This window comes from Talpa occidentalis, unplaced genomic scaffold, assembly GCF_014898055.3.
Source record: "Talpa occidentalis isolate TD23 unplaced genomic scaffold, MPIMG_talOcc4v2.1 talOcc4.7, whole genome shotgun sequence".
NCBI classification, from domain to species: Eukaryota; Metazoa; Chordata; class Mammalia; order Eulipotyphla; family Talpidae; genus Talpa; species Talpa occidentalis.
In genome coordinates this window covers 431,811-452,028 of record NW_023605083.1, presented here as the reverse complement: position 1 = coordinate 452,028, position 20,218 = coordinate 431,811, and the positions used below count along the sequence as shown (strand labels likewise).

General features: G+C 68.9%; 2 protein-coding genes across 2 annotated transcripts; one reads left to right on the top strand and one right to left on the bottom strand.

Moving 5' to 3' along the window:
- Positions 1-5,475: 5,475 nt before the first annotated feature.
- On the bottom strand, positions 5,476-10,657 carry SAPCD2 (suppressor APC domain containing 2). The gene is made up of 6 exons (XM_037495385.2): positions 10,162-10,657; positions 8,195-8,307; positions 7,763-7,909; positions 7,408-7,515; positions 7,219-7,311; positions 5,476-7,147 (listed from the first exon to the last, which is right to left on the bottom strand). The coding sequence occupies exons 1-6, from the start codon at positions 10,655-10,657 to the stop codon at positions 7,019-7,021; spliced, it is 1,086 nt and encodes a 361-aa protein (XP_037351282.2). The 3' UTR covers positions 5,476-7,018.
- Positions 10,658-14,692: 4,035 nt separating this feature from the next.
- On the top strand, positions 14,693-20,061 carry UAP1L1 (UDP-N-acetylglucosamine pyrophosphorylase 1 like 1). The gene is made up of 9 exons (XM_037494158.2): positions 14,693-14,996; positions 15,453-15,657; positions 15,800-15,975; positions 16,225-16,397; positions 16,502-16,695; positions 16,775-16,915; positions 17,248-17,433; positions 17,822-17,888; positions 18,236-20,061. The coding sequence occupies exons 1-9, from the start codon at positions 14,708-14,710 to the stop codon at positions 18,317-18,319; spliced, it is 1,515 nt and encodes a 504-aa protein (XP_037350055.1). The 5' UTR covers positions 14,693-14,707; the 3' UTR covers positions 18,320-20,061.
- Positions 20,062-20,218: the final 157 nt, after the last annotated feature.

Genomic DNA, 20,218 nt, shown 5'->3' with positions numbered 1-20,218 from the left:
ACGGGCCAGCGCCCGTGCTCGGCCGTCCGGCCCGGCATGGCATGGGGTGGGCTTTCGCACCCAAAAGCAAGGCTTAGTTCTCTATTTGTAACCGGCGGCTGAAGCCAAAGACCATCGCAGGCGGCGGCCCCGGCGGGGTGCTGGCGAGGATGGAGCCCCTGGGAAAATATTAAGTATCGCATTTTGGGGTGGAGACTCTGATAAGAAATACAAGGGATGGCAGAAGCAGCCCCCCAAGATTCGGTGTCCAGGATTCTGGGTTTTCGGACCTTCAGCGATTCTGGGGTCAGCGATTCCGGCCCCACCGCACCCATCTGCCGGAGGCTGGTGCGGCCTCTGCTGAGCGTGGGGAGGCGCCCAGCTGCCAGCCTCGGAGAGGGGCAGTTCGGAGGCTTTGTGAGCAGCGGAGCCACTGACACCGTTCCCGGTTTTGCCGCTGTCGTAGCCGGAGGGGAAGGTGGATCCCGGGCGGGGCCGTGCTGAGCTGCGCGTGTGGCCTGTTGGGTCCTGGCCGCGGCTGCTGTCATGCGTGTCCTTGTCCGGTGCTGCGCGGGGCGTCTCGGTGGCTCCGGGAGCATCTCCAGCTGCGTCGCCATCTTAGCGGCTCTTGTGTAGCTCTTGAAAACACTGGACACAGCTTCGGGGGAGGTAAAGGCCATTTTTGGCCTCAGTCACTCTTTGTTGTCCTTGGTTTGGTAAATAAATCCCACTGCAGTTGCTCCCTGAGCCCGCGTGGCCTTGCCATGGTGCGTGCGGGTGAGGAGCTCAGACAATGACCGGTGAACTGCTTGGGCATGTCCTGGGCCGGTTTTCGCGACCCTTGCAGCCCGGGATCAGCTGGCGAGCCAGCCAGAGGAGCCACCGTGGCTGACCCCCCCCCCCAAGGGGCCTCTCCTTGCATCGGTCACCTTAAGGGCAGAGCCATTGCGAGACACCGGACGGTAATTGGTTTGGAAAAGATGTTTTTCTTGTGTACTAGTCACGGGTTCAACCGTCAGTTTCGGTGGTTCTGCTTCTCCACCCCCTGACGCTTCTACTTTTCAATCGTAAGTTTTGAGTTGAGAAATATTGTAAAGTCTGGTAGTGACAAGTTAAAGTCCTTATTGTTGGGGGTTCTGGGGGCACATAGTGGCTGTCTGTACACAGATCTTGGGTCTGTGCTTACAGGAGTCCTCTTGGTTATGTTGCTGTGCGTACCGTTTGCTTAAAAAGGAAGTGCTCTGGTGAATCCTCTCACCCCCTCTGGCCTGCACCCAGCTCTTGTATGCATAAATAAATAACTCTGTTTTTTAAAGATTTATTTATTTATACAAGAACCAGAGTACAGGCCAGATGCATGGGAGGGTGAGAGAATTCACCAGAGACAGAGCGGGGAGCGGAACAGGCAGACTGGCGAAGGACACTGCTGAGGGGAGCGGCGGGCGGCAGGAGAGGTCTGCGCGCCCTGTGGGATTCTCACCGGGCGGTGGGGATCGAACCTGCCCTGCAGAGGCTGCGGACAGCTTCACAGCGCTGCGCTCAACCCCCTGTGCCTCCAGGGAGACCCCAATAAATAACTTTTTTTTTTTAAGATTTATTTATTTATTTATTTACACAAGCACTGGGCACAGTCAGAAGCGCGGGAGGGTGAGAGGATTCACCAGAGCCAGAGCGGGGAGCAGAGCAGGCAGAAGGACCGAAGCACACTGCTGAGGGGAGCAATCCCCGCCGGCAGCCGGGGATTAAACCGGCGCCGCAGAGGCTGCGGGCAGCTTCGCAGCCCAGCGCTCAACCGCTGCGCCACCAGGGAGGCCCAAGAACTCTTTTTTTTTTTTTTTTTTTTTAAAGGGAAGTAAAAAGTCTATGAGAAAACTGCAAGGGCAGATCCAGAAACTGGAGGAGAGGGTAGAAGTAACTCTTCAGAAATCAGATTCAGAAGAGGAAGAAGCCCATTGGGTGGCACAGAGCAGTGACTGGCCCTCTCCCTCCCTGCCAGCGCCGACACAGAGCCACTGGGAGGGAAGGACAGAGCGCCTCACGGTGGCCCTCAACCTGCTGGCGCAAAATCCCTTCCGTGTGGCCAGGGCCCCTCCTGAGGAGACAGCAAGGCAACCCCCCCGCCCCAGCAAGCATCGCTGCCCTCCCGCAGTAACACTGACGGGATCGCTCCTTCCCACGCCAGAACAGGCGCCCAGTGTGGTCAAGGGAACAGCTTTGGGGCAGGACAGCGCCCCCTCTGCCAGTTCCCAGTGGGGGGATTGCGGAACGGCCGGCCTGCTGGGTGCTCCTGGTCTCACAGCGCCTTTGCCCCTGCAGGTCTCGCGGGCTGGGAAAATTCTGTCCCTTCGGCAAAACCCTAAAAAGCTGGTAGACTTGTGCGCGTCTGCTTTTGCCTCCCTTCGGCCCGCTCGGGCAGACTCGCGTAGGGTCGAGCTCGCTGCTCGTGCGGGGTGGCGGACGCTGGTCGTGGGAAGGCCCGGGCAGGAGCGGGCAGGCAGCCCCGAAGTGGAGGCGGCGGCCCTCGGGCGGACCCCACCTGGGGCTCCAGGATGGAGGACGAGAGCGCGACCGGGAGCGCTGGCGGCAGGACCAGGCAGGGGAGCCCGACGCAGAGGAGTCTCGGGACGGTCGTGGCGGTTCGGCAAAGGCCACGGGGAGACCCTCCAGAGCTTCTGGAAAGAGCAACACAGCGCAGCCCGCCCATGCAGGGCCAGAGCCCGAGCCCCGGGGCCGCGCAGGCTGGTTCCTCTGGTCTTCACGTCCCGCCGTGCCCCCGAGGGGAGGGAAACCGAGGGTGCTGGGAACTGGCTACTTCCCTGTGAGTGGACTCGGCCCTCCGAGGCCGATGCCCGGGAGGAGAGGGGCCCAGCAGTCTTCATCCCGCGGGAGGCCGGGGCGCAAATGGGAAGAGAAGCGACAAGAGAACCTTTAAGAGGAGACCAGCGTGCCCGCGGCCGTGAGGACGCCCCCGGACGTCCAGATGTCCCTGGAAAAAATGGAAGGGGGGCCTCCCTGGGGGCGCGGGGGTCAGAGACAGTGCTATCAAGTTATCGCAGAGTTCGATTCCCCGAGCCCCGGCCAGGGGGCTACCCACAGGGCGCGGCAGACCCTCCCGTCTCGCCGCTGCCCCTCAGCAGTGTCTCAGTGGATCTGCCTGTTGCGCCCCCCGCTGTCTCTGGGGAGTCCCCCCACCCCCCCACCCCCCATACCTCCGTCTACACCCCAGGTCTTGTATGCATAAATAAATCATAAAAAAAGAATGTTGCTGGTATTGGCCTTTCCCCATCCCTGGGCATCTGACGGTCTAAAGAGCGGGGTGACCGTGTCCCTGTGGGGTGACCGTGTCCCTGCGGGGTGACCGTGTCCCTGCGGGGCAGGCTGCGTGGAGCTGGGCCAGCGGAGGGGGGCGGCGGGCGCTCACCCCCGCATGGCGATAAACTCTGAAAGTGGGAATGGAGCCAGCGGCTGAGGGCAAAGGCTGTTCGGGGGGTGCCCCAGAGCAGTGCGGGTGAGGGTGGAGCCCCAGGAAAATGCTAAGAAGTATCGGGCTTTGAGGGGAGACTGATGAGAAACATCAGGGACGGCAGCAGCAGCCCCCGCATTCGGTGTCCAGGATTCAGGGTTCTCGGACGGTCAGCGAGTCCAGCCCCACCGCGGGCCCTCCCAGAGGCTGGCGGCGGCCTCGGGTGCGGACCTCCCTGCCGCGGCGCCGGCGGGAGGGCGGACAGCGGCCTGCGGGGGTTCGCGCCGCCACCACCCCGAGGCCCTGCCCGCCGTGTGGCGTCCCGGCCGCCTGGTGAGGGGCACGGCCGCCTGGCTGCCCGCTCGGCCCCGCGTCTGCGTTGGGCTTTCCGCGGGGACAGGCCCGGGGAAGCGGCCCAGGCCCAGTGACTCTTGGGCTTCTTCCCTGTTCCTTTTTGGGGTGTGCGCTCTGCCTGGCCTCGCCCGGCCTGTCCCCTGTGCAGGAGCCGATTTTGGGGTGCGCGTGGCCTGGAGCGCAGCCCGCGAGGTCACCCAGGCCCAGGCGCCAGGAGGGCGGCCCGCCTGGCCCCCGCTAGCCTCGGCCGCGTCCTGCAGGCCCCACAGAGGCGTCGACGCCCCCCGCGGCACGGACGGGCAGCTTTCACAAACACGGGGACCCTTTTCGTGACGGTGCGCGTCCACTTCGGTTCATTCGCCTTCTCCCCCCTTCTTGCCTCCAAACAGTCCCAGCCTCGCAGGCGGCTGCGGGGAGCCGGCGGAGGCCTCGGCGGGTGCCGCCCCTCGGGGGCCGGGGGCGCCTCCTGCCCGGGAGGAGCCCGGCTCTCGCGTGCGCCCCCACCCCGCCGGGTCTGGGCCTCGCGGAGGCGCGCCTGGAGACGGACGCTGGGCTCCTCCCGCCGCGGCTCGGCCCGGCCCGTCCAGTGGCAGCGAGCACCGGCGAGGGCCCGGCCACTGCGCCCTGGCCCGGCGCAGGCGGCGTCTCCTGGAGCCACACGGCTACACTCGCTGACCGCTCCCGCTCCCGCTGCCCAGAACAGTGGGTCTTCGTGCTCCTCAGGTGAACGCCCAGGAGTGCCGCTGCCGGGGCTCCCCAAGAAGCGGTGGAGGATGGCGGGGGGCGGGTGGGGGATAAAGGATGCGCGAGGGCGCCTGGTGGAGGGCGGCTGGGTGGCAGACGGACGGCGCGAAGGCCGGTCGGCGGCAGGTGGAGTGGCGGCTTGCTAAGGGGCACGGACGCGGAGCGCTGGGCACAGGCAGAGGGCAGCGGCTGCAGGCAGCAGGGGAGCGGGACGGGAGGGAGAGGGTGTGTGTCAAGGATTGCTGCGGGGTGGGTGGGTTTGTCTCTCCTTAGGGGTGAGACTGTCCTGGGGGGGTGCTCCTGGGGCCTGCGCTGCTGGCCCCCGGGGTGCCGACAGGCTTCCCCTGCTCCGTTCCCCACCGGCGCCACCGCTGGCTCAGTCCTGGGTGTGGCCACCATGTCTGCTCAGTCCGCCTGCTTACTGGGCACCTTGGCCAGTGCTAAGATGCTCACAGGCTATTTGGTGCCCCTCCCTTGAGCCCAGCCCCTCCCCCCTCCAGAAAGGACTGGAGTCAGGTCAGAGGCCCAGTGAGGCCAGGACGGGCCGTCGTGCAGACACGCTCCCTGCCGAGGCTCCCTCAGGGCCACAGGGCCCTTAAGTAGCGGAGCCAGGCCTGGGGCCAGGAGGAGAGCAGCGTCTGCACAGCAGCCTCAGGAGCCAGGCCAGGCCCAGGGAAGCAGGCCCCACCCACGCTGGTTCTCTGGGGGAGCCCCACACCCCCCAGCTCCAGCCTCGTGGGAGAAAGGGGACCGGGCTGGGGCCCTGGATCTGAGAAGCGATGCCGAGACTGTCCTGGGAAGCGTGAGCTGGTTCAAGCGCGCAGCCCCTGGGAAGCCCGCAGGTGCCCCCAGCTCCGGCCCCCTCCCACCTGCTGGTCCCCCGCCGCCAGTCCGGGTCCACGGGGCGGGTTCCGCCCAGTCATGTTTACTGTGGGTTCTCTCTTCTCCACTCGGCCTCCTCCATAAACCCCTCTTACAAAGTCAGAGCCCACGAAGACCTTCCCTGTCCACCGTCAACGCCTTTTATTGCCGTAGACAACAAATAGGTGAGGTGCATCCACCTGCAGGCTCCTGGGGGGCGGCCCCCCAGCACTGGCCCTGCAGGCGTGGGCATCTCTGCAGGCGGGAGGGGCTGAGGAATAGGGGACAGAGCTCAGGGCCCAGAAGTGGGGGGTGGCACGGCCAGTGGGGTGGCAGGACCGTGCCCAGTGGTCTGTGTGGCCACCAGATAGGAGGGCAGGCCCAGGAGCCGCAGCAGAGGTCGAATGGGGAGCTCCCCATGGGGAGGCCAGGCTGGGTCTGGGGGCACACTTACCCCCCCATACCCGAAGCATGAGGCCTGCCCAGGACCCCCGGGCCTGCAGTGGCCTAGGACCCTGGTGGGCCTCCCTGGGAGGGTAGCTGGCTGGGCAGGTTGACTGGGCACTGACCAGCATGCCCACGCCCCGAGGGGCCTGCGCCCAGAAGCTCCAGGCTGATGCAAGTGGGCAAGCAAAACTGGGCGCAGCAGGGAGGGGCGCCCTGGGCCCAGGACCCCGCATAAGGCCGAGCACCCAGCACTGTGGCGCGGCCGTGCCCTGCACACACCACACCCATGTGCCGCTGCCCTGGCTTGGGGCATCCCGCTGGGGCTGACAGAGCCCAGGGCCCTCCTGCCGGGGGCTCCAGGAGCAGGCCTGCCGAGCGGGGCCAGAGCAGTGCTGAGGTGTGATCTTGGGGGGCCCCCTCTTCCTGAGTCCTGTGGTTCCCCTTTTCTGTGGCGAAGCCAGCCCGGTGCGGCCAGCCGAGTGGGGGTGGGGCAGCAGGTCCACAGGCTGGGGGAGGGGGCTTCAGGGTGGGCCCCGGGAGGCACCTTGGGCATGTCTGGGAGGCCAGGCTGCCCCCCGGGAGGCAGGGTCCTTCCCTGGGGAGGGCAGCTGCGCCCCCAGGCCCTGAGTCTGGGTCACAGGGTCCTGCTGTGCGGGATGGTCCTGGCTGAGCCCTGACTGGGGAGGGGGGCAGCTGGCCCAAGCGGGGACAGGGTCTGGCAGGCCAGCCTCCTGCCCCCAGCACAGCTCCCGGGGGCCCCTGAGCTGGACACAGGCTGGCCCCTCCAGGAGGCCCAACCTCCCCGGAGCCCGTGTGGACAGGGAAGGAGGCTCCCGGCTGCCCCGGCCCTCAGGCAATGCCGCCCTCTGCTAGCTGCAGACGGGAGTGCAGCCTGTGGCCGCTGGCCCCTCTCGCTGGACACGCCCTGCAGGGCCAGCGGCGAGGGCAGGGCCGCGGGTCTGTACGCAGAACAAGGACTCCCAGTGTCCCCCGACAAGGGCAGCGGCAGCTCCAAGCTGTGCCGGCACAAAGGAGGCAGTCCCTCCGGAGTCGCCCGGGCAGCCCTGCTGGCTCCTTGGCTTGGGCAGGGCCCAGGGAGGCCCGGAGGAGGCGCGGGAGAGCCGTGTCCAGGCAGCGGTCCTCCGTCGGAGCTGGGGCGCGAGGAGCCGCCTAGATGAAGGTGGAGTCCAGAGGCCCAGCATCCTGCTGGCTGAGAGCTCGGGCCTCGAACAGCTGCTTGATGAGGGCCGACTTCTCCTGCTCCAGCTGCGTGATGCGGTCACTCTTTTCCGTCACCTCCTGGGCGGGCAGGTGGGGTCAGCTGCGGGGCTCCAGGTGCCCCCACCCCCGGCCCCGGGCCCCCGCCCCACCTGGGTGAGGAGCCGGTTCTGCTCCTTGAGCATGAGGATGGTCTGCTGCTGCCCACAGGGAGCTGGGGGTGAGGCGGGGGCCAGGGGCAGAGCCTGCGGGAGGGAGGGCGTGGTCAGGCATCTCCGGTGCAGCCTCAGGGCCAAGCCGGGGGTACCCTGAGCCGGGCCTGGATCCCAGGGGCCACTCACCCTGCTAGCACAGGCCGCGGCCAGCAGCTCGCCCAGGCACCGGGCCACCTCCTGTATCTTGGGCAGCAGGCGCCCCAGGAGGCGGGGACTCCCCTCAGATCCGAAGTCCTGGGAGGAAAGCAGAGGAGGGAATGGTCAAGAGCTGTCGACCCCGCATCTCCAGGGGCCCCACAGGCCACTGCTCCGAGCCACAGGGAGCCAGGGTGGTTGCTGGTGGGGTGTGGGCCCCATGCACCTGGGGTCACCGTGGGGGTGCCCGCCCCAGGGTGGGGGGATAGCCATGGGCCCTGGAATCGGGCGGTGCAACGCCTGCCCAGGGCGGCCTGGCGGTGGGTGGTCCGGGGTGGTCACTCACGGTGCTGGCCTGGCGCTGGCCCAGGTGGCGCTGCCGCTCCTGCACGCGCTGCAGCTGCTGCTGGTACCAGTCCCGGCCCCGCGCCATCATCTCCAGCCCCTGCAGCAGCACTGCCTCCTCCTGCTCCAGCTCCTGCGCCTGCTTCAGCTGCACACGGGAAGGCCTTCATGAGGGGTTCCGGGGTTCCTGCGCTGCCCCGCGGCCCGCAGGGAGCCCCGCGCCCTCCTCCTGGGGACCAGGCCTCCCCTAGCCACTCCCCGCTCAGCACACCCCCTCGGAGGGCCAGCCCACGGCACGCCTGGCTGTCTTCTCCCCCAAGGACTTCTTGAGCTGACCCCGGCCAGCCCTCAGGTGGACTCAGCCGGGATGGGGAGAGGCCCACGGCCGGGCCTGCTGCTCCCTCCCAGCATGCGACGCCCGAGCCCGCCTCACCAGGTCACAGTCCACTCCGCTGGTGATGGTGTGTCTCCGCCGCTCCCCTCGGGCCCGGGGGCCCCGCCGGGCACCCCCCAAGCCCAGCTCCCAGGCCCTGCAGGCCGCGGCACCTGTGGCAGAGTCAAGGGTCTGGCTTCCAGGTCGCCAGGAACACCCCTATGGTGGCGCCCAGGGGACTCCCCAAGCAGCACGCTCCCAGGGAGGCCAGCAGAGCCCTGTGGCTGCACCAACCACGGCCCCAGGGCTGGAGCTCTGGCCGGTGGCACGTAGGCCTTCGGGCTCAGGGCTGCAGTGTTGGGCGAGCGCTCCCTCCTCCCCCGCGCGCACAGGTCATGCAGGTAAGGTGCAGGGTGTGGGTGCACGAGTATGAACCTCCCAGAGAGTGCCGCCAGGCCCAGGCACGCCTGCACGGTACACCCGCGCGGAGCCCCACCTCGCCCAGGCCGCCCGCAGCCAGGTCTGCGAGACCGGGACCGAGGCCGGGGCCTTCCCTGCACCGGCCCATCCGGCCAGCCTGCTCCCTGGGCCAGGGGCGCAGGGCTGCCCAGGTGGGGAGGGGTGGGGTGCAGGTGTGGTGGAGGGTGCACTCCCTTGGCTGCCGAGCCCAACCCGCCACCAGGCTCGTCCTGGAGGCCCACACCAAGCGGCACCAGGAGACCAGGACCGAGCAAAAAGCCGGCTGGGGCGCCTAGTCGGCCCTGGAAACCTGGCTCCACCTGCCCAAGTCCACTTTCCAGCCTGTCGCGGGTGGCGGGTGCTCCAGGGTGGGCAGTGAGGGTGGGGGACAGGCTTCTGCTCCCGGAGGTGGGGCAGGAAGGGCTGGCCAGAGGGCTGAGGGCACACCCGGAACCCCTGGCCACCCCAAGTCTGACGACAGCGCAGAATCCCCGGGGCAGGGGTGAGGGCCATTGTGGCCTGAGGCTGAGGGGGGCTGGGGCACCTGGAGCACGCCACCCCCCATCGGGGTCCCTGCCTGTGAAAGGAACAGTGATACTGGGCCTGGGGCTCAGAGGGACCCAAGTGAACGCCACAGGGAGGGCTGGCCACGGAGGGGATGGAGGGGCCGGCAGGCTGGACCGCAGGTCTCAGCTCACCGCCTGCTGTGTGCAGCCACACGGGTACCAGGAAGGCCCTGCCCACACCGGGTCGGGCAGTGAGGGGCAGGGGAGCCACCGGCCTGGGGGGGCTGCTGGATCAGTCCCCCAGGGAGGCCACCATGGGTGGGGGCTCACGGCTGGCAGTTGCCCCGCAGCCAGGCCGCACTGGCGGGCACCCTGCACAGGCTGGGCGGGTGAGAGGGTCTGGGCTGCTGGGCCTCCCCGTGAGCCTGGCCCTGGCCAGCCACAACGCAGGTCCTGCTCCCCAGGGAGGCACGGGGGCTGCCGACAGGCGGCCATTCAGCGATGGCCCGTCCCTGCCAGCTGGCCCGGGAGCCAGGCGAGGGGCTGTGGCTTGTTCCCCTCCCTGGCTCGGGCAGAAGTCAGGTGCAGGGGCTCGGCTGGGGGCCCACCCAGCCCCCGGCCCTTCCTGCCCACGCCAGCCGGCCCTGGTCTGATGGGGGGCAGTGGCCAGCAGAGTGGCAGGTGCAAATGGCCCTGTGAAGGCAGCAAGGGTCACTAGGCATCTGGGGACCCTGTATTGCCCTGGAGGGGGAGGCCCCTGCCGACGCCGTCACCAGAGGGTGCCCGGGCCCGGGGGGCCCGCGTTGGGGTGGAGAGCCAGTGGGTCCTCAGTGCGCTGCTCACATTCGGTATGGCGGGGGTGGCTGCGGGGTCTGGGGAGCCCCCCCCCAGCCCCAGGCCCTGGTGGGCCTCGCACAGATGGGGGGCTGGGGGGCTGGCCTGCCTCCTGGACCCTGAGCGCCCCGGAGGGTCACCGGGCTCTCCCCGCAGGCCCGCGAGGCGCGTTCCAGGCCCAGGAGCCCACGAGCGAGACCCGCCCGCCCCGCGGGGCCCCGCACTCACCCGCGTCCGCGCTCGGGCCGCGCTCCAGCGCCGCGCCCTGGGGCCGCTCGGGCTCCGCGGGGCCGGGCGCCGCCCCCGCCGCGCCGCACAGCTGGTCCAGGGCCCGGGCCGCGCCGCCGGGGCCGGCGGGCGGGGGGCGCGCGCCCGGGGGCGGCGCCTTCCCGTCCTGCGCGGCCCGCGGGTCTCCGGGCCGCGCCGCGCCGCCCGCCCGGGCCGGGCCGCGCGCCGGGGCCCGCGCGCCGCCGTCGGCGCTCAGCAGCGCGGCGCGCAGCCCCGCCACGAAGCGCTCGAAGGTCAGGTAGCCGCTGGCCGGGGCCGCGCGCCGCAGGCCGTCCAGCACGCCGCGGGGCAGCTCGCGCGCGTCGGCGCCCTGCCAGCGGGACTCGATCTCGCGCAGGTGCACGAAGCCGCGCCGCCGGTCGTCCAGGATGTCGAAGAGCGGCCGCAGGCTCTGCAGGAAGGCGCGCGGCAGCCCCTCGGTGCCCGGCTCGGCCATCGCCCCGCCCCCCGGCCCCGCCGGCCGGGCTGCGTCCCGGGCGCCCCGGGCCCGACCCGCGCGTGCCGGGCTCCCCCCGCGGCCCGACGGCGCCCGGCCGGCGCGCCCCCCGCGCCCCAACCGCCGCGGCGTTTCGAACCGGCTCCGCGCGGCGTCCGCGGCCGGGGCGTGCGCGCCGGCCATTGGCCGAGGCCGGGCCTGCGCCCCGCGATTGGCTGAGGGGCCGCCGGCCCGGTTTGATTTTCCGGCCGGGGCGGGGCGCGGGGCGGGGCGGGGCGGGGCGGGGCGGGGCGGGTCCCCAGCTCCTTGGCCGGCGCCGCCCGCCCCGCCGGCTCGCCGCTGCCCCCCCCGCCCCCCCGCCCCCCGCCCCCCGCGGCGCCGAGTCCTTTCTCCGGCGCCCGGCAGGAAACCTGCCCCGGGGGCCTCGCGGGGCGCGGAGGGTCCCTCGCCACTCTGGGGCCCCAGGAGGTTTGTGGGCTCCGGCTGGGCGCTTCCCCTCACAGAGGCCGCTCTGTCCCCTCCGCGGCTAGCTCCTCCCCTGGCCCCTCGGGACGGCCTGGCCTCTCCTGCCCGCTGCTGGACAAAAGCACCTTTTCCTGTGTCCTCAGATCCCCATCTAGGTGGCCAGCTCCCTGCAGCTCGCCTGTGACAGGCCCCTTCCTCTGGCTGGACACCCTCAGCGGCTCTCCTGGCCTCCCCCCACCCCCACCAGGCAGCCCTGTGGTCCGCCCCCCTCCCGTCTCTGCTTGGTGTCCAGCCTGAGTCTGGTCACTCCGGCTGCTCTGTCCAGGAGGGGCGCCTCTGGGAGCCCATCTCAGGACTGCCCAGTGGGACCTCCCGAGGCTGTGCCCGGAGCCTCCATCTCCTGGTGGCCTGTCTTCAGGTGCATCCGGCTCCCCATGGCCTTCCCAGAAGTCCCTGCCTGGGCACCTGTCACAGGGCACCGCTCTCTGCTGCTCTGTTTCTAGGCAGGCTGTCCATCTTCAGGGCTAAAGCAGCCCCTCCAGACCGGCGGCCGGCAAGAGGTCACTTGGCCCTCCACAGCCTCCCTTGAGGCCCTCTTGGGTGGCCTGCCTACCTGGGCCTCTGTGTCCTCGGGCCCCAGGGAAGGGGTGCCTGTGTCTCGAGCTGTGAGGTCAGCTGCCCTGGCCGGGGCATGTGCTGGGCCCACTTCTTCCCTGGGGTTTCCCTCCACCTGTGTGGTGAGGAGTTTACGGGGGACCTGGTCTATCCCTGCCTTCGCTTTTGCTGGCTGGGCTGGCCAGAGCCCCAGGACAGCATGCCAGTTGCTTGCTCTGCAGTTCTGGTCCTCTCCTCCGCACCTGGCCCCCCATCCTTCGGGCACCCCGCATTCTCTCCCCTCCGGGCCTTCAAGCAGCCACCCTTCCGCCAGGCAGGCCCTTGCCCGCCCGATGCAGCAGGCGCTGGCCCAGCCCCGGAGTCTGTTCAGACACCCGAACGTCCAAGGCTGCGTGGCTTTCTCCTAAGAAAAGTGCTGTCTCAGCCCAGGGCCCTTGGGGACAGGGCCACACCAAGGCCTGTTGGCCTGGCCCACAGGGGGTGCCCGGTGGGTGGCGGGCCCACAGGAAGCCTTAGCCTGCAGGTGGCTCACCCCCACCTTGAGGTGGGATTCGGGGGCCACCCTGAACGTTGATGCTCTGACACCCACTTTCGAGGCACATGAGCAGGGCGAGGAGCCCACGGACTCTGGCCTGGGGTGTGGAGCCGGCTCTGCTCTGGGATCCCCGCCTCCCCTGTGCCCTCTGCCCTCAGCAGCGCAGGTGGCTGGAGCGGGCGCTCGCCACTCCCTTCCCTCCAGCACCCCCCGCAGGCCTGGGCCTGGCTGCTGTGCTGGGCTTAGACCCCTGCACCTGGGTCAGTCAGAAGGCACAAACTGCCTACTGTGTGCTGGGTGTGGATCTAAGGTGACTGTGGTGGGGCAGAGCAAGGGGCCCCATCGCTCCCTGCTCCTGAGGAGTTCGCTTTTCATGGGGAGACAAGGGGGGGGGTGTCAGGTGTGCAGGACACGGAAGCAGGAGGAAGAGGAGGACCTGCTCTCTGAGCTCACAGGAACCTGGGGGGTCTCCCTGGGAACTGATGTGGGCGCAGAGACCTAGCTCAGTGGCCAGGAAGGCACAGGACTTTCCAGGGAGGAGAATTCCAGGCAGGGGGACAGTAAGTGCAAAGGCCATGGGGCAGGCCCGAGTCCATCTTTGAAGATAACTCCCTTTGTTAGGGGGAACAGGATGGCCTAAAGCTAATTCCATGCAGGCTTCGTGGACTCCACCCCCACCCCAGGCCAAAGCCAAAGACACTGGGAACTCCACATCCCATCCCCACCCAAGGGAAGGGGGCTGGGACCTGAGGGTGGGGTTCAGCAGCCAGGTGGATATAAAAGGCAGACACGTGGGCTTTGGGGGATCCCCCATTTTGGCTCCCCGCCAGCTCGCAGCGTCCGGCCAGCTCTGAGAGCGCCTTTGGGTTTCCAGGTCGTCGGATCGGGTAGGACACATGAAAGACTTTATTTCCCTATTTTCTCCCTGAGTTGTCCATTTTCCTTATTTCCTTTTCCCTTGTCAATAAACCTTTTATGAAGCTGTTGTGTGTCCTGCAGTGGGGTATTCATAAGTCCCTTGTAAGCGCGCGGGTGAGGACCCCCAGCCAGGAACCCGTTCAATATCGGGGCTGCTCTGTAACACCTTCAGGTCCAAAGCAGCTGCACAGGCTCCCTGGCAGGGTGTGCATGAAAGGAGAGGATCACCTCACAGGGCCAGCTGGGGAAGGCCCGGGGAGGGGTGTGACTTCATTTTAGGTCCTAAGCACCATTTCAGGTTTTCTTTTTAAGATTTATTTATTTATTTATGCATACAGGCCAAAGATGGGGGGGGTGGTGAGAAGATTCACCAGAGACAGAGTGGGGCACACAACAGGCAGACTGACCGAAACACACTGCCGAGGGGAGCAGCGGGCGAGTCAGGCTGCCTCGCCTTGTGGGTTGCTCCCTGGCCGGCCGGAGATCGAACTCGTGCTGCAGAGGGTGTGGATTGCTTCACAGTGCTGTGCTTAGCCCCTTGCGCCACCAGGGAGGCCGTTTCAGTTTGTTTTAACTACGGGCATGTATTACTTTCAGACCTAACAAACTAATTTCTGAAAGTTTTGGGCCTCCCTGGTGGTGCTAGGGGTTCAGACGCAACCTATGAAGCTGTCGCAGCCTCTGCAGCAGGAGTTTGATCCCCAGCCAGGGAGCTACCCCCGCCGCGCGGCAGCCCTCTCCTGCCTCCCCGCTGCTCCCCTCAGCCGTGGGTTTCAGTGGATCCCGCCTGTTCTCTTCTCTGGTGAGTCTTCTCAACCTCTGGCCTGCACCCCAGTTCTTGTGTGCATAAAGAAAGAAAATCTTAAAAATAAATGAAAGAAAGTTTTGCCCCCAAATGGCTGAAGTTACTTATTTATGTTTTCCACAAGGGAGTTTTAGCAGCTTTTTGATAAAGTAACAGGCAGGCTGACGGGTCAGTCCAGGGGTTCTGGCCCCACAGCAGCGGGCAGGAGGCGGCCCCGGGGAGCAGGGGGCTCCTTGGGAGGCTGTGGTGACACGCGGAATTCGGTCCTGCGGGTGATCTGGCCTCTTCGCTGAGCCGGGCCGGCGCGGGGAGACCCCGGGCCGAGGGCAGAGAATGCTGGCCTGGAACCGGTCAGCCCTCACGGGCCGGCCAAGGGGGTGGCAAGGCCTGCGGAGGGCCCCCGCTGTGGGGTGCGACCCCAGAGTTGCACCAGCGCCCCGGGAGCGCCCGCGGCGCAGCAGGGGCCGCGCGGGGCGGGGCCGGGGCCGGAAGGGTCGCCCGGGGGAGGAGCCGGGGCGGGTCCGCGAGGGTCGGGGGGGCGCGGCCAGGGACGGCCGGGGCGGAGACCGGCCCGCCGCGGGCGCGGGGCAGGGCGGGCTCGAGGCGGGGCGCCCGGGGCCCGCCCCGCTGGGGTCGACGCCGCCCGCCGGGTCCCGTGACCGGTGGGAGCGCGCGGGTCACGAGTGCCAGCTCGACCGACGGCGGCGGCGACATGGCCTCGGAGCGGGACGTGCGCGCCCGGCTGCGGCGCGCGGGCCAGGAGCACCTCCTGCGCTTCTGCGCCGAGCTGGCGCCGGGGCCGCGCGCCGCGCTGCTGGCCGAGCTGGGGCCGCTGGAGCCCGACGCGCTGCGCGAGCACTGCCGGCGCGCGGCCGAGGCCTGCGCGCGCCCCCCGGGGCCGCCGCCCGACCTGGCCGCGCGCCTGCGGCCCCTGCCCCCCGAGCGCGTGGGCAGCGCGAGCCGCGGCGACCCCGAGACGCGCCGGCTCTGGGAGGAGGAAGGTAGGCGGGCGGGCGCGGGAAGGGCCTTGCCTCGGAGGGCGGGTGGAGAGGAGCGTGCGCCCCGACGGCCGGGCTGCCTGGCTGCCGCTCCGTGGAGTCTCCTCCTCTCCACGCTCGCCGGGCCGGGCCGGGGCAGCGGGGGGCCGCGCGGCCGCAGCTCAGCGGTGCTTCGTGCAGGCGCACGCCCCTGTCGGCCCGGCGCGTGTCCTCGAGCACCCGGGCGTAGGGCCCGCGCCCCTTTCGCGCGAGCGCGCTCCTCGACGGGCGCTGCCCGGGACCCGCTGCACAGCTCTGGCCGGCCCACCCGCGCTCCCCTAACGGGCCCGGGTTGGGATGAACCCAGGAGGACGCCTTCGGGCCGCCGGAGGCTGCGGCTGCGTTAGACGGGGTGAGGCCCAGACCCAGACGAGACGCGAGTGTTGACCGGAACTCAGCCGCTGGCCGCGCGCCCCCTAGGTTTCCGCCAGATCGCCCTGAACAAGGTGGCCGTGCTGCTGCTGGCTGGCGGGCAGGGCACGCGCCTGGGCGTGCCGTACCCGAAGGGCATGTACCAGGTGGGGCTGCCCAGCCAGAAGACCCTGTATCAGCTGCAGGCGGAGCGCATTCGGCGGGTGGAGCAGCTGGCCGGCCAGCGCCACGGCACGCGCTGCACCATCCCCTGGTGAGCCCCCTGCGCCTCCGGCCCGCCCAGAATGACGCCCCCCGCGACCCCAGCCCTGCCCAAAGCAAGCGGAACCCCAACCCCAGCGCAGCCCTGGAGCGAGCACGCCCCGCCGCGGGCCTCAGCCTGGCCCCCCTCGCAGGTACATCATGACCAGCGAGTTCACCCTGGGGCCCACGGCCCAGTTCTTCAAGGAGCACGACTTCTTCCAGCTGGACCCGGGCAACGTGGTCATGTTTGAGCAGCGCATGCTGCCCGCCGTGACCTTCGATGGCAAGGCCATCCTGGAGCGGAAAGACAAGGTGGCCATGGCCCCAGGTGCGCGCCACCGCGGCTCGGCGCAGGCCCGCGGGCCTGGAATGTGGACCTGGTCTGGGGGGAGGCCACACCGCGGGGCCTGGAGGCGGGGTGGGGCCGGGCCGCCTCCGCCGGCTGGAGTCCGGTCAGCCGCAAGGCCGCGGGGCCTCGGCCGGTCGCGGCGGGAGCTGCCACCCCCCCCAACGTCCAGCTCCCAGGGGCGTGCAAGGGCCAGGCCCGGCCGAGCCCACCACCACCCGTGCCCCGCAGACGGCAACGGGGGCCTGTACTGCGCGCTGGCGGACCACCAGATCCTGGAGGACATGGAGCGCCGCGGCGTGGACTTCGTGCACGTGTACTGCGTGGACAACATCCTCGTGAGGCTGGCCGACCCCGTCTTCATCGGCTTCTGCGTGCTGCGGGGGGCGGACTGCGGCGCCAAGGTGCGCCCGCCCCTCGGGCCCCCGCCCCCTCTTCCTCCGCCCCCGCCCCCCTCCCCCGCCCCCGCCGGCCCCGCCCCGCCGTCAGCGCCCGCCCCGCCCCGCAGGTGGTGGAGAAGGCGCGGCCCGAGGAGCCGGTGGGCGTGCTGTGCCAGGTGGACGGCGCGCCGCAGGTGGTGGAGTACAGCGAGCTCAGCCCCGAGGCGGCGCGGCGCCGGGCCCCCGACGGCGGCCTGCTGTTCCGCGCGGGCAACATCTGCAACCACTTCTTCACGCGGGGCTTCCTGCGGCGGGTCACCCGGTGCGCGGCGGGGTGCTGGGCGGCCGGGGACCCGGGGCGGAGGCTGGGCCGGGCCCTCCGTGACCGCCGCCCGCCGCAGGGAGCTGGAGCCCTCGCTGAGGCCGCACGTGGCCGTGAAGAAGGTCCCGCACGTGGACGAGGAGGGACACCCGGTAAAGCCGCTCACGCCCAACGGGATAAAGATGGAGAAGTTTGTGTTTGATGTGTTCCAGTTTGCCAAGTTAGTGGCAGCGTTTCCTCCTCCTCCTCCTCTGCTACCTCTGCTCCCCGGGGTCCGAGGCCGCCGGGCGAGGAGGTGGCGGCCGGGCATGGTGGGGGCATCTGCGGCTCGGCACCTGCAGGCGGGGCCCGGAGAGCGGAGGGCCTGGGGCACGGGACCCTCGGGACACCCTTGTCCCCTCCCGAGTCTCCCGCTGCGCCTCCCGGGGCTGGGGCTGTCTTCTGGTCGGCGTGCGGGTGGGGAGGCAGGGAGTGCACCTCGCTGGGTGGATGTGGGCCCCGCGGCCCCGCCCGCCCCCGCCCGGGGTCTCGGCCACCAGCTCTCTTTGCCAGGAACTTCGTGGCCTTTGAGGTGCTGAGGGAGGAGGAGTTCTCTCCTCTGAAGAACGCGGACTCCGCCGACAGGGACACGCCCACCACAGCTCGGCGGGCGCTGCTCGCTCAGCACTACCGCTGGGCCCTGCGGGCTGGGGCCCACTTCCTAGACACTCGGGGGACCCGGCTTCCCGAGCTGCCCAGGTGAGTGTGGGCCTCACCAGCTCTGCTGCTGTCGGAGCTGGGGTGCCCTGGGGCACGTGGCAGTGGCTTCAGCTTTGGGCCCCAGCTCTCCAGGTGGCCCTAGCCAGAGACCAGGGTAAGGGCACCCAAGCCCCAGACATGCCATTCTGGGAGGCGCCCCAGTCACAGCCATTGGGACTATCGGCGAAACCTGCCAACGTCCCCCTGGGCAGCCCGTCCGAGGCCCTCCAGTCAGGGCCTGCCAGCAGATGGGACAGTCCGCTCGGGGCTCCAGGTGTCAGGAGAAGAGGTGGTCACGACAAGGGCCAGGCAGTGGAGCAGACCAGGCCCAGATCCTGGGGGGCAGCCAGGGTGCACCCTGACTAGTGCTGACACGTGGCTCCCGCAGCCTGCCCTGCGACTCGGACCCGCCAGCCATCTGTGAGATCTCGCCCTTGGTGTCCTGCTTTGGGGAGGTGAGTTGAGGCCTAGAGGGATGTCTCCAGGTGGCGCTTGTGGGCATTAGAGGAAGCTGCCTGGAGAGGGAGCTGGGGGCAGCTCTGCCTTCTCTGTGAGGGGGGGTGAGTGGCTCCTCAGTACAGGGAATCTTCCGGCTGTGCTGTGGGTGAGTGGCCAGGGGCCCTCACCCATCCTGAGGCTGGGGGTCGGGTCAAATGAGTAGGGCTCTGGCCGGGAGCCTTGGTGGCAGGTGCCCTGGCTTGGGCAGGTGTTCTGGCCCGCAGCTCCCTGGATCCAGGCAGGATTGGGGTCCTACAGAGGGGGCTGAGAGCTGGACCCTGCATGGGGACGTGCTTGTGTCCAGGGTCTGGAGCTGTACCTGCAAGGCCGAGAATTCCAGTCCCCCTTCGTCTTGGACGAGGACCGGGCCAGGGCGCTGCAGACCTGAGCCGCTCCCGGACCAGCCACGCCAGGGCCCGACTCCGCAGGGGAGGAAGCTGCCGGCTCCTGGCCAGCGCACACTGGCCACACGTCTGGGCGGGATTCCCTCATTTCTAGAGCTGCCTCGGCTGCCCCTCCCTCTGCGGGGGCCTCCCCAAGCACTATGGGGACCAACAGCGGGGGTCTCCTGTGGAGGCTGATGAATCCAGGACCGAACCAGTGTGGAGGACGTCTCTGGCCCAGGCTGGGGGAGCTGCTGGCCCTGGTTTCCTGCCCTGGCCCAGCATCCACTTCCTTCTCCTCTGGGAACAGCACAGCAGCTCCCACCTCTCCCAGCCCAGCGGCACCCTGCTGGGAACTCACCGGAGAGCCTATCAGCGCCCCTAAACCCAGGCAGCCTTCCGCCTGTCTCCAACCAGACTTCCACTAAGCAGGCGCCTGGGCGCCCCGCTGTGGGCTGCAGGCTATGCCCAGCTGAGGCCAGAAGTGCGTGCCCGCCCAGGTCCCCTCTGCAGAGTCCTGTGAACGAGGGGCCTTTTCACAGCCACCTCAGGCCCACAGAGGGCCCGGGCAAGCAGGCGAGGTGGGAGGTGCAGCCCACGTGGCCACTGCCCCACGAGACAGCCCCGTGGAGCTGATGGAGTCTTTGCTTTTTAAACCACTTTATTTCCGTGTAATTACACTCTCACGTGAGGTCTCCAGCACAGCGCTGAGTTTGTGTGCCCTCTGGGGCTTCCCTCACACGCCGGCCCCCAACAGTGCCCATGGTCACTCCCCAGGCAGGTCTACCCTCAGGCCGCCGCTGCTGGCCCCCCCTCATCCCCGCCCCAGACTGGAAAGATGGGCCCCATCCCTGCCACTAGGGAAACTGGAAAGATGGGCAAGCCCTGAAATTTAATACATCGGGGGCCAGGTAACTGCTGTGAGCAATATACCCGAAGCAGGTGTGTGCCAACACTGCCCCTGGGCCAGAGCTCAGGGCCCTAGGGAGCCGGATCCTCAGTCTTAGTTCTCTGAGGCAACCTAGAGGGTGCCTAGGGGAGGACCCAGAACCTGCTCCTTGAGCCGGCTCTGGGGTGGGGGGCGCACCCTCACCTATCAACCTGGTGTCAGCCTGCAGTGTCTCCGGGTGCCACCGCCTCCCTGGTGACCGGGGGGCATCTCCTGGGAATACCAGCAGAGCCCTTGGAGGTGACCGTAGAGGGGAAGCGGGAGGCCTCCAGACACCCAGAAATGCCACAGTTGGAGCTGCAGGAAGCACTGGGATTGCCAGTGGGGGAAATGGGAGCGCACCGGGGTGGGTGTGACTTGGGGTTCATGGGGACAGCACGGGGGGGCTTAGCATTCTCAGTGCCACCCCAGAGCATCGAAGTTGTTACAAGGACCAACACAGCTGACCACACAGTGCTGTGAAGAGTCGAGGGGTCACCCCCACCCCCAGCTTTGGATTTTGCACTCCTGGCCACTCAGGCAAGGTTCTGCCTGAAGTTCACCCACTCGCAGCACGTTCGCGGGGGGCAGGCACCTCCCCTGGGGACCGCGCGTCCAGGTGCCCCTGGATGGCACCCCACAGTGCCCGGGACCAAACGCTTCAGGCTGCAGACCAAGTCGGGCCCATGACCCCTCTGCACCCGACTCCGACGCCCTTCCGGGGCCTGACCACCGTGCGAGCAGGTGACCCGCGGCCCAGACCCCACCGCGGCCCGCCCCGTTCCCTGCAGGCCCCACGCGGGTAGAAGAGGAGGGCGTAGGGTGCAAGGGCTCCCCGCTATCACAGCGCGGTACGCTGGGCACCGGCCCGGGCAGCTCCCACGAGGCCAGCACCTCCGCGCGGGAACGACTGGACATCGGGCGAGCGGGCACACGCGCGCCTGCAGCGGACCCCGTCGGAAGCTCCCCCTCCACC